The sequence below is a fragment of the Acomys russatus genome, chromosome 11, assembly GCF_903995435.1.
Source record: "Acomys russatus chromosome 11, mAcoRus1.1, whole genome shotgun sequence".
NCBI classification, from domain to species: domain Eukaryota; kingdom Metazoa; phylum Chordata; class Mammalia; order Rodentia; family Muridae; genus Acomys; species Acomys russatus.
In genome coordinates, this window is record NC_067147.1 from 21,729,871 (window position 1) to 21,743,386 (window position 13,516).

At 37.1% G+C, this 13,516-nt stretch overlaps 1 protein-coding gene across 2 annotated transcripts in view; it reads right to left on the reverse strand.

Moving 5' to 3' along the window:
• Window positions 1-13,516, reverse strand: part of Smap1 (small ArfGAP 1) — a 78,300-nt gene that overhangs the window by 27,765 nt on the left and 37,019 nt on the right. The window contains exons 3-5 of one of the 2 annotated variants that reach the window (XM_051152972.1): window positions 9,535-9,620; window positions 4,984-5,059; window positions 1,805-1,885 (exon numbers count right to left, since the gene is read on the reverse strand). In XM_051152972.1, the coding sequence (XP_051008929.1) occupies window positions 1,805-1,885; window positions 4,984-5,059; window positions 9,535-9,620 (243 nt within the window). The remainder of the gene's footprint in view (window positions 1-1,804; window positions 1,886-4,983; window positions 5,060-9,534; window positions 9,621-13,516) is intronic. The other variant, XM_051152973.1, reaches the window with a different exon arrangement.

Here is a 13,516-nt window from a genome sequence, read left to right on the forward strand (position 1 = left end):
AGAGGAAAGGGAAAAGGAAAAAGGGAAAGGGAAAAAGAGAAAGGGAAAAGGGAAAGGGAGGGAAGGGGAAAGAAGAGAAGGGAAGGATAGAAAGAAAAGTGGAAAGGGAAGAGGGAAAGAAAAAGACACCCCAAAACTCAGGAGGCGTAGGATCAGAGAAGCTACACCACTGAATGCCTGTCTCAAAAAAGGGAAGGGAAGGTGGAGGAAATGAAAGAAGAGAGGACCCCCACCCCCCAAAAAAACCAAAAAACTTAAACTGAACACTCAACTCACCAGAGTCTGTTCACTTTTAACCCTGCACTTGTGCTCTAAAACTTCTCTCTCCATCTCATGAACCCAGTGCTGATAACACTTGCTATTCTCATGGAAAGGGCTTTGGTGGTTGAACAGGCAATTCAAGATGAGACTGTATCTCTCATATACTGTGTCTCTGACAGTAAACCTGTATGTCCAAATAACTACTAAGAATCTGTAACCTTACCTAACTTTGAATTTCTCTCCTTTTCCTCTTTTCTCTTCAAATCAGATCCTTTTCTCCAACTTGCATCTGTACCTCACTAAATGTCCCTATCATGTGGAGATGCTGAAGTTGGAAATGGAAGCAAAAACTTCCAAAGCACATCCTGAACCAACTCACCACTTACTAAATACTACATATTCGACCTTAAGACCTCACAAAACTACACACTTCCTTTTTTCTGTCTCATTTTAATGGATGTCTCTGTCATTTTATTTCTAGATTAAGCCTTGCTCTTAAGCCCTTTTCCTCACTCCCCACCACCATATTGACTTCCCTAGGAGCTGGCAGAACAGTGTTATAACATGGAAATCGGATCCTTCACTCCTTTCCCCTTAAAACTCATCATTAAAGCACCAAGGCCTTCAGAAAAAAAGCTCAATTGCCTTCGGGGAATTACTTACTTCTCTCTCTCCCTCTTGCATTCCTATTTCTTCATTCCATTCAACCTACAAGTTCTCAAGACAGTACTCTAACTATACTTCTCCAAAGCTGCTCTCTCCTCCTGATACTTAAAGCTAAGCCTATTCAGGGTATAAAATTCATCACAGGTATTTTTTTTAATTAATGGTAGCAGTTATCTCAATCACAGCATAAATACACTGCATTATAAACTGGTATTTGCCCCCATCAGACTGTAAAATCTGCAAGGGTACGGGTGTATTTTATTTGCCTTTGTATCCCACAAGTCACGCATGCCATTTATCAAGAAGTAGATAAAGGAAAAGGTAGAATCAAAGGAAACTAAAACTCTGAAATGTGTGCATACAAGACTTGAAGAACACTTAGTGGTTATAACTTAATTTAGCACCTCCACTCAGAATATACTCTAACAGTCATCACTCAGCATTCTAACTTCATGACCCCATACAATACATATTTTTTCTATATGACAGTTGACATTTATTTCTTTTTTAAAAATTTGACATTAGCACCATAGGTAGAAAAAATTTTTCTGACCAAAGACCTAGAGATCAGAGAATTCAACAATAATGTATCTTTAAAGCTCCTCTGGTAGCAATGAACATAGCAACAAAAGAGCTGCTTAGTGGCTACATAGTGATATCCCCCAAATCAAGTTACTTTAAAACTAAATATAGACTGAAAATATTACTCATGCCAACAGCATAGGGCAAGATTTAGTAAATTAATGTCTTTGACATTTTTTTATTCTGGAGATCATTCAAAACATGAATTCTGCTGGTTGTTCTTAAATCATAGCACTGTGAGAGGAAACCCACTAGTAATGAACAGCACAAACACATGCAGAAAATATTACTATACCTCTACTTTATTTTTATCAACAGCAGCCTGCAGAGAAGGAGAGGATACCAAAGGCTGAAGAGGGGCATCAGAGGAGGAAATCTAGATGTGCAGTTTCAAAGTAAGGAGAAAAGAAGAGAAGGTGGCGATCAAAACTGACAAACACCAGAAAGAAAAAACAAATGCTCATATTTCTGATATAAGTAGTTAAAAGAACATTAACAATGTAAAATATTGCATCAGGAGTAAGTATGTTTTGAAAATAATGTCTATGTGGAATATTTGAAAAGACATAGTAGAGAATAGTACTTATTTAAAGTGGATTTTTACTAAACTATAAACTTTAAACTATATTTAGATAAAGATCATAACAAAACTATCTGAAGTACAGTTTTCTCTGAAAACTCATTTCCAGCCAAGGTTACCACTGAAACCCTCGTGCTTTGAAGCAAAAAAAAAAAAAAAAAAAAAGTTTTATGCAAAGCACAAGAAGAACAAATATAATTTTTGGTTTTTTTGCTGATAATAACTTTAAGAATGGAAAACAAAAAATGTTAATTACATTTTTAACTTGATGCTTAAGAAACCAGAAACAAAGACTGGGAGAAAAGACTAGGCTAATATAACAGCTGAGTAGCAACAGACTAATTACAAAGTAATTTATTCATGTCACCCATGAAGATGTCCCAGTGCCACCCTTGTTGGGTAACTCTAAAGCATGGAGACAGACACAAATGAGGCAGTGGTTTACACATGTAAACGGAATTCACCTGAAAGCTTTGCACATTATCTTCCTACCCAATGTCTGCATGCATAGATAATCAACAGCAGCATTATCTTAGCACTCTCTTTAACAGAATACATATACAACATGCATGGCATACCTTTGGAGCCACAAACCTGATGTCTCTATGTTTCCCTGTCATACTGGTTGTGCCTATGGGGACTTAGAGTTGCTGTAATAGACAGTCTGTTATGTAATGGCAAAATAATACTTGAAGACGCCAAGTGCTCCTTCAATCTGCTAGTTAACTGTGACATTAGTTCTTGAATCACTTTAGACATTTTTCCCTCTTGTAGTGTTGGATCTGGTATAAGTGTGCAAACTAGCCACTTAATATTAATATTAAAGCAAGCCCCACTAAAAAGAAAAGGCACAGCACAGGAAAATGTAGATATTCCACTAAGGTCAAACTAGGCAGGAGTGGTGGTCCACTCTTAAAATAAGAAAACAAATTAAAAGGAGTAATTCATCCCAACAACACGAAAGTTAACATCTGAAACAGGTAATTAGAAAAACAAAACAAAACAGAAAGTAAGCTGTCAAAACAAATTTCAGCTATTTAACACAGGAGTTACAGCCATATAAAACTTGTCAGCCACGCAAGACAGTTCTTGATTAGAGTACAACTAATACAACTAGTGTTCAAACTGCTCTGTTTCTTTCAGGAAGATATATTATTAGATATAAGATATACTAGATATAAGGTCCTCATATTTGGTCTCATATTTTTAAAATCTGGAATACTCTCTACTTAGTGTACTAGTTGACTGTGAGCATGGGTTACATGTAAATAACTTACAAATTCTTCTGGATTTTCTTTTCATAAGTAAAACAAACTCAGGAGTGTATAACTTTTCAATTTAAACTTTTTTACCTACAAGCCTACAAAAAAAATAGAAAAAAATACAGTACCTGTGCCTGTATAAACATCAATATTCATCGCATGTTAACAACATGCTATGTTTGTTCTCTCTGCACACTTATGCATATGCTAGATTTCACTGAAATGAGTTACAAATACCATCACACTTAATCCTAAACATTGTGTTTTACCACACATCTCCTATGAATGAAAAAATTATTCTAACAAACCATATCTTATAACTAAAAAGGAGGAAAAAAATCAGCTTTCATCCAATGATAAAATTCTTACAAATTAGTATATAATCCTAACATCTCCAACTTGCTGAGAGTAAGAAAACACAATTTCAAGTAAAAAGGTTTAGAATTTCACGTTCAGGGTTTAGCATAAAGTAGTGTGTTTTAAAAAATAATCTAAATAATTTACTACTTCATATGAATATTCATTATCTAATTAGTTCACTTAAGGATTAAATGAGCCTTACGTTCAAGCACATTAGAAGTATCATTCTCAATACTGTTGATTTTTATTTATTCTTTGATAGTTTTTGTCTAGTATGCCCACTGAAGCTATAGTTCAAATGACTACACAGGTTATCTCAATTCCAAAATCTCCAGGCATTTTGAGGCTTGGCTCCCTGTTGGCAGCTGCTTGGGGAAGCTTAAGGGGTGTGGCCATAACGTCTTAAAGATCTGTGTCATTTTCAGTTTGCTCTCTTTGCTTGCCCTCAGTTCTCAACTTCCAGCTCCAGTTATGCTGCCTGCTGCCATACTTCCCTAGTGTGGTGATGGACTCTAATGTCCCTCGAACTGAACAGTAAAGCCAGAACAGACGCCCTTCCTTTTCTATGTTGCTTTGCCCATGGTGCTTCAAACAGCAAAAGAAAAGTAACGAAACAGGAGCCAAAATAAAAGGCCAGTTTACATGCAAAATGAGATGAGAACTAATGTTTCAGAATGGCTTGAATAATGACTTCAAGAGATGAACTACTTTAAGGTTTGCTTACTAAATACGCTACCAAAGGCCAAAAACTGATGTCAACAATAAAGGCAATTAATTTTATATAATTAACTGAGGTGGAAATTTTAATCAGAAATAAAAACTAAATAGAAGAAACTGGCTAATTATTTGATTACTACAGTAAGGTAACAACTATTACGATAATACTTTCTAATAATATACTCGGGATATTCTTCATGTCTCAATAGACATAACAAAATTCTAGTGAGAAAAAAAACTACAAGTTTTTTTGTCATTCATTTCTAGAATTTTCAATGTAATTTTTGTCCCCTTCTTTTCACCCCCAAACTGATAGCTTTGTCTTCTCTTTTACTACATACTTAAGTGCTTCAACAAAAGGTCAAGTAAGATGAGCCTGTTCTACTTTACAAGTTCCCAATATTATGTGACCAAAAAAAAAAAAAAAAATCCCAATATTAAATAGTCAAGCATATGCAGCTAACACGGTCTACAATAAACAATCTGAGCTGTATGTTATATGTTTGGAATGTACTTAACAAATATGAACTGGTGAAAGGTGAAGATTTTACTTACGTTTGTAATAGCTATAGCATTTTTATCATAGTATTTCTTCTTTTCATATTTATCTCTGATGAAAAATTCTACTGCTCTGAAGACAGATAACTTAAGGAAAAAAGCAATTCAGTCCCACGTACATTTCCTTTATTTGTTCCTCTCCAAATGGCCCACTCTCTAATTTTTCTATTCCCCGGTCTCCACTTTTCCACCCTATTTTGTACAAGTTCTATAACCTTCTTTTCTTTTTCCACAGAAAATGTATTTATTGCAGGAAAATTCATTCAAAAACAACAAACAAACAAATCAATCCAACTTAAAAAGAAAACAACAGTATAATTCTTGATTTCAAATCCATCATCATTTCCCAGTTTAGCTCAGGTTCATTCTGCAATAAGCAGTCATCCATGCAGTACTTAGAATACAGCAATCAGTGAGTGCAGCATGCTGCTCGCTGGTCCTTTAATCCCCTCAAAACCCAGTTAATGTGCTTACGGCAACTTTCACTTCATAAATGAAGAATTGCAACTCAGGAATATTAAGTAGCTGATTCCAACCTTACCAGCTATATCATGAATGGGTGAAACTCAGAATTTCCTATTTAAAATAGTGGCCAGTCTTTTTTTCTTGCAAAGGCAAGGAATGCAGGAATTCAGTAGCTAAAACTAAGATTTCAAATTCTACCAAGGAAACTTTTCAGACTTATCTAAGTAGTAAGGAATATTTATAAAAAATTAACCTGTTGTATAAAAATAAAGAACTAAGATTGGTAAAATCATTAAGACTTTCCCAATTATTAACAGGAAACTATTCAGAAAACATTAAAATGCATTATGTGACTTTTTTTCAGTTTCAAGGATATCAGTTAAATAAGGGCTATGCTGGTTTTAGTTGCTCTCAGTTCCTATAAACCCCTTCAAACAAAACCCCGCACACACATACACATTATGTATGTGTGTAAAATATCTAATGCAAGCCAATTCTTCATTGTTAGTTCTACCTAAAATAAATCATGACTGAACTCCAGGGATCTGTACTTTTTAAAGTCAGGTAATAAATACTTTAGGATTTTCCCAAGAGTAGTCTATTATCTAGAAGCTTCCATGTAGTCACAGAAAATTAAACTAAAAGATATGGCTGGCTTCTAACTAAACTTCATTTGTAGAAAAAGACCCTTGATTCATAGATTTACAGTAATGAGTTCTATTCTAATGATCTGGACAAAGTATAACCAAGATGGAGTTAAAGGGCTGGCAACATGCATGCCTCAGCAGGTAAGAATGCTTGCCACCAACCCTGACAACCCAAGTTCAATGCCAAGAGCCCACACGGTGGGAATATAGAATAGCCCCACAGGTTATCCTCTGACCTTCTCATGTACCCCAGGGCACAACTGAACACAGACACTCAATAAATAAAGCATTTAACACATTTAAAGAGGCACTACAATCAACTCCGCATTCTCAAAATCTACTACTGATGCTACTCTACATCTACTGATGCTACACCATAGCTGATGCTACTCTACATCTACTGATGCTACTCTATATCTACTGATGCTACTCCATATCTACTGATGCTACTCTATATCTACTGATGCTACTCTATATCTACTGATGCTACTCTATATCTACTGATGCTACTCCATATCTACTGATGCTACTCCATATCTACTGATGCTACTCCATATCTACTGATGCTACTCCATATCTACTGATGCTACTCCATATAGAGCCACATTTGTGGTACTAGTAGATATCTATCATTAACTGGCAGTTTCCTTACCTTTCAAGTTAGCTAATTATCAAATAAGTACTTTTTAATATGTAAAAAAAAAAGATGGGAATGCTGTCATCACAAGGTTATGCAGAGTTTTGAGACTAATAATATTAATATTCAAGCAATCAATAAATAGTTTTTATTTCTATGTAATTATGTGCCTCAGTTTCATCAACCTTAAAATGTAAACAATATTTACTAAATTATTCTAATGATAAAATGTCAGTCTTTGTGAAGTACAAAGGAGAAAATAGCAGCATCTGTGCTAAGAGTTGGCTAATAATCAAGTTTAAACAAATAAGAAATGGCAACAAAGCCAATAGATTTGGAGACCAGGACAGCATTGGTCCTTTTTCTGGTCTCTTGATGCTTGAGACATACAGACTTAGGCACGCTGATGTAAATAAATGACAACAGAAACACACCACACTATTTTCAGAGAGCCAAGGTAAAGAACACAGCACTTACAATTCAAGTTTAAGTAGCTGTTTGGGATTTAGTAAATAAAAACATCAAGATGAATGTTTCCAGATCCCCCCTTCTTTAAAGCTACCACTTGAAAAGCAAAGTCAACTAAATATCTGTTCCTGTCATAGGACACTGCTGACAGCTCCAGAACTCCGAAAAGCTCCAATGAGAATTCGTCATGAGTTCGGGAGTACAACAGATCTCATGGAACTGAAAATAATTTAGATAAGACAAAATAGCCTAATAATGAAAAGCTTAATATAAAGCTTTATCTTTTGCTGTACAGGAGTACATGCAGCCTATAATTAACCATATCTCACATGAGAAATGACAGTTACAGCAGCATTTGCATAACTTTTACAAATTATAAAACTTTGAAAAAGCAACAAATCTTGTAAAGAATGTAAAGAGGCCCCTGTTATATGAATTTAACTCAGTCTGGTTCTGTCTGCCTAGGGTTACATACTTATAGCTATAAGAGTGCAGAGATATTCAACTCTGTTCAAAGTGCCATGAACTTTACAAGGATGGATGGATGGAGGGTAAGTAGATAAACAGCTAGAAAGGAAGAAAAACAGAAGACTAATTTTTTTTCTTGCTTAACTCCCTTATAAATGTAAAGCTGGTCTTGGCTATGCCAGGCATTATCAAAGCCTTGGCACAGTGAGCTGCTGAGGGTTTGGCCTTACGAGACTGCTTTGCTTAGCTTTCTTTTCTTTTCTTCCTTCTTCTTTTCTCTCTCTCTCTCTCTCTCTCTCTCTCTCTCTCTCTCTCTCTCTCTCTCTTTCTTCTTTTCTTTTTTTAATGTAGGAGTATTCTGCCTGCATGTCTGTGTACCACTTGCCTGCCTTGTATCTACAAAGCCCAGGAGAGGGTGTCAGATCCCTTGAAACTGCAGTTAAAGACACTTGTAAACTGCTATGTGGGTGCTGGGAACTAAACCAGGTCCTCTGGAAGAGTAGCAAGTGATTTTAACTGTTGAGACGCCTAGCTCTCTAGCCCCAGCTTTGTCTGCCCCTACTGCCAACCCCAATCCAATCCAGGGCCTTAGGCATACTACTAGATAAGCACTCTATCTCTGAGCTTTAATTCCCACCCTAATGCTAAGTTTTTCCAAGAGATTTAAGCTTGAGATGGAAGAAAGGCAAAACTGATTTATCTCTAATTTAAGCCTGATTTAGACTCTCAATCAGTGGTTCTAACCTGTGGGTCATGGCCCTTTGGAAGTTAAACAACCCTTCACAGAGGTCTCCTAATACCATCAGAGAACACAGGCATTTACATTATAGTTCATAACAGTAGCAAAATGAGGGACTGTGGTAAAGGGCACATGCCACATCAGGAAGGTTGAGAACCACTGCTCTACATCACAGTGCTTTAGAGTAAAGGAAGAAAACGAAAAGCATTTGAGATAGGATCTCATTATATAATGAGGTAAGCCCTCATGCAGGAGCTGTAACTACAGCACTTGGCCTTTATTTTCAGGCTCTATATCCACATGGTGGCTAAGCTCATGGTCTAAGAATTGTCATTTCATACTGTACTCATCAGTAATCATCTCTCATATATGCGCAGACAATATCCCTCTCTAAACACTATTAGACTATCTTTTTACAAGAAATAAAAGATCAATACCTCATATTAATATGACCCAATACAGTAAATTCTTTGGGAAAAGTAATATTTACTCTGAAAAATCAAGTAAGTATGTCTGGTGACAGCTACCTCAAATTCTCTCATATTTGCCTGGCCAAATTTATTCTACTACTGAGCTATTCTTCCGGGTCTGCACGGGACTTCACTTTCAGAGAAAAACACTCTCCAGAGAGTCTCAACAAAAATGATTAAAAACAACAAAGGGTATATATATAACATATATATATATGTATATGTGAACGAATAAAACATATCTATAGATATAGATATATCAAATCACTACTAAAATTTCAAAGCATAGTCAGGGCAAATCAATTCTCATCTTTTTTTTTTTCTTTTAGGTGACAGAAATCAAACCCAGAACCTCATACATATTAAGCAAGCCATTCTACATTCTACATAGGCTAGCTTCCCTGTTCCTGGTTTTCATGAAATAGGTTCTTACTATGTAGCAACCCTTTAAATCGGTACATAATGTAATACCTTACAGCTCTATCTCCTGAGCACAGGTGGGATTAGAAGTGTGTATCATCATGCAGGAAATCTCCATCTTTAACTAATGATATTATGATACAGTCCACATCTTCCTAAATATCAACAAAAATATTAATGGTCAAAGTATACTAATTCTTTTTAAACATACAATATACAAAATGTAAAGGATACTGATCTGTCTGTGGTCTTCGAAAGTTCTCTGGAAGATTGGCTTCATAAAGTAGTCTTGCTTTAGTATTTCCCATATCTTGCATGCACTGTAACAAAAAAGATGTCAGGTCTTTTCATGATTACCATGAACAAAAGCAATTCTGACACACACACACACACACACACATCCTGTCCTAAGCAATAGTTACCATTTCCAATATATAGTCTTCTCCTTAAGATAATAATTTAAGTCTTAACTATAAGGTTAATTATTCAAGTTTCAAGTAGAGGATTATATTTAATCCTTCATCTTAGAAACACATGTGACTCCAGGATTTTTGTTTTTTTCTGCTGTGGAAGCAACCCTACCTTTATTCTCATTACTTCCAAAAAACTGAAATTCCTTGCATTTTGTGGGCAGTTCTAAATATTTGCAAAAATGAAACATTTGAAGAGTACTGACATTTCCAGGACTAACGACTTAATATCAAATTTACTATAGAGGTTTATTCTAGGATTTTCATAATTTGAAGGCAGGAAGATTACAATGGAATCCTAATAAAAGAGAGAGTGCTGCCTGGAACTCCACACAAGTAGATTAGCTGCTTTGGAATGATAGATCTTGAGAGTCTACTGAAAGTTCCCCCAACAAAACCAAACCACCTTTGGACCTTAGTGGCTCAATTTCACATACAGGTTCAGAAGGGCACAGATCACTGCCGTACTTTAAAGGAGGGTTCCCCAAAAGTTGGTCCACTTGTTAAAGGCTGCTCCCTAAAATGGTACCATTGCGAGGCAGAGGGACCTTTAGGTGGAGCCCAGGGGGACGTCAATAGGGCCTCTCCTGGCTCATGATGTAGCAGTTCACTTCACCATACACTCCCCACCATTGCCATCCAGTGGCCTCAATATAGCCAGAAGCAGTAAGGCCCAATCTTGGACCAAAGCCTTCAGAACTGTCAGGTTTTCTGCTTATAAGTTCATCATGTCAGGTATAGTAGTAATAAAGCCAATAGCAAACCTATTCCCCAAAATCTAAGAATCCAGAAACCATAGAATAATTGCACAATCTTAAGGTACTTTTTATAAGTTATAAGTGGTAACTAGTCACAGTATTTCCTTGATATTTCATCACATTACAAACTAAATGTAAGATTTACTGACAAAACAATTTTAATATTATATAATTTGCAGGCAACTTGCATTCCTTAATTATTTTAATTAGCAGAAAGATTGTTTTTATAATGTCCTGATTTCTAAGACATAGACCCTACACTCCTGAGAAAACAATCTGGGTTTAACAAATATTTTTTTAAAAAGGAGGGGGGGTGGTTTTCAAGGCTGTCCTGGACTGATTTTGTAGACCAGGCGGCCTTAAACTCACAGTAATTACCTGCCAAGTGCTGGGATTAAAGACATACACTACCTTGCCTGACTTTAACAATTATCTTGATGTTGATCTTGAGTTGAAGTTCTCAAGAGGACCTGCAACTCAAGGCTTGGTGGTGTCTAGGTTTCCAGTATACATTCATATCTGGATAACTATCTCACCTGGCTCTCAGGGAAACAATATTGCTATTTCTCTTGAGATGAAAACAAAGTGAAGGGATGCAGGTGGGAACAGAGTAAAATAAATTATAAATGGATAAAGAATTAAAGATTTTTATCATTTAGTTCTTTCAATATAAAGGAAACTAAGTCTAAGTAACTTGAGCTTAGAAACAATGTAAAATAAATTCTGCATGATAGGCCATTAATAAGTGTAGGGCTCACTGCAAGGATAGCTGCCCAAGCCACCTCACTGCTGCAGATTAAGGGTGCCCTCTTCCACGGTAGCCCATTGGTTCCCCCAGCCACAGTAGCTGCCTTGGCAGCCAAAGATGTGGTGGATGGATGCACCGCACTCATGCCACCAAGAGCTGTCTAGAGGGCCACTAAAGCTTTTAGTGGCAAGCTACCAGCCCCTCCTTCCTGCCCTGAGGCTGTGGAGACAGTGGTAGACAAAATAGTAGCTCTTGTCAAGGCCTCATTGGGAGTTGTCCATGATGACTTTTCCTGCCTCAGCCTACTACTATGATGGAAGCCGACACCTTTCCTACCTCAGAGTGCCTACTGCTGCCATGGGAGCTGTCCATAATGACAACCTTTCCTGCTTCAGCCTATAGCCTTTATAGGAGCTTCCCACAAGGGCACTATCTTCAGTCTCTGTCAGCTTTTCACGCTGTATGGAAAGGCTTTCCTGCTGTGGAATCTTTGTAAAATTTATAATACTTTGTAAACTTTATACCACTCAAGGAAAAAAATGGCCAGACCCCTGCCTGAGAAAGCTCTAGTAGCCCAGTTCCTCTCCCAGACCTCTGTAACTCATCTCTAGTCCCTCAGTAGGACTCATCCCAGAGAATGCTAATTTGAGGTGAAAAGGCAGGACAAAACCCCCCGAATCCCTGAGCAGGAGAACCTGACCAACCTTTGAGCTCCCCACTAAAACCCACCAATCCCTGAGCAAAAGAACTGAAAGCCCATCAATTCCTTAGCTTCTTGAGCTCAGGATTTGAAATCCTACCAATCCTTACTCTAGAAATCCCTGCTCTAGGAAGCTCTATGCCCTAAGAAATCCTACATAAAGGTTGTGTCCGCCCCATTCCCTGCTGCCTTCTCCTGGAAGCAGAGGCAGCCACTCCAGGATTCATCCCTCCAAAAATCTCTTTCAAGAGATTTAGTGCCTGGTATGACTCTTTCATTGGAAGAAAAAAAAAAAAGAAGAGAAGATGCTGAGAAAGGAGCAGAGCTCAGGCTCCTAAGCTCCTCAGTTCAAAAGTTGGGGTTACCCTCCCCTGGGAGCTGCAACATCCCTGCAGAGGAGAGACCTCCTCTCAGAGCTGTGTGGTTCCTGGGATTCCAAGTCCCAGAAAGGCAGGCCAAACAACAATAGTAACTGCAAGCTCAGAGGGCTCCATTATGCCATGATGAATCAACTAATATTTAATTATGTGTGAAAGAACCAAGAAACTTCTAGTACAGTTCACTCTCATTGAAGGGGCAGTGTAGGGTGTTTTCAATCTCAAACATATGCCGCATTGGAATTTGGAGGCTAGGCTAAGCAAATTATAAATTTTAACTCTGAACACTGGAAGAGAAGCATATTCAAAAAGAAAAGAAAAAGGCTTACTTTAGGGGGCTAGAGAGATGGCTCGGCAGTTAAGAGCACTGGCTGCTCTGGAAGAGGTCCTGAGTTCAATTCCCAGCAACCACATGGTAGCTCACAACCATCTAATGATGTGATCTGATGCCCTCTTCTGGCCCGCAGGTGTACATGCAGGCAGAGCATTGTATACATAACAATAAATAAGTCTTTTTTTTAAAGGTTTACTTTAAACAATATCTACAATGAAGTAAAGCAATCTAGACACTAATTTACTGAAACTAAAAAAGAAAATTTAAATTTCCAGCAAACAAGCAGAATGTACAGAAACTTCAACAGAAAAGTTAAGGCTAAACACTGTCAAGTTACATTATTTTCATATTATAGCATCTATGGAATAAGAATGCACTATGAAACTGATGATCATGATTTTACTGGTCTATAAAATGGACGTGCTTTTATAATCATAAATCATTTTAAATATTTATTTTTATTTTCTGTATATGAGCATTTTGGTTACACATATGTAAATGTAGTACAAGTGTACCTGATGCCTACTGGGGCCAAAAGAAGGAAGGCGTCAGCTCATTTAGAACTGGAGTTACAGATCACTGTTAGCCATCATGTGGGTGCTGGGAACCAGACTCAATCCTCTCCAAGAGAAGCAACACTCTTAACCACTGTCAATACCCACTGAATGTGTTTATTTAATGTATGGCAGCAAGGTTTCATCTTGGCAAAAATAAATAAATAAATAATAGTTAGGAATAAAACATGCACATACACCATACCAATTCTTAAGCACTGTTCTAGGGACATTACTCACTGCAACTAGACATCAGGGAAAGTAACAGCATAAAG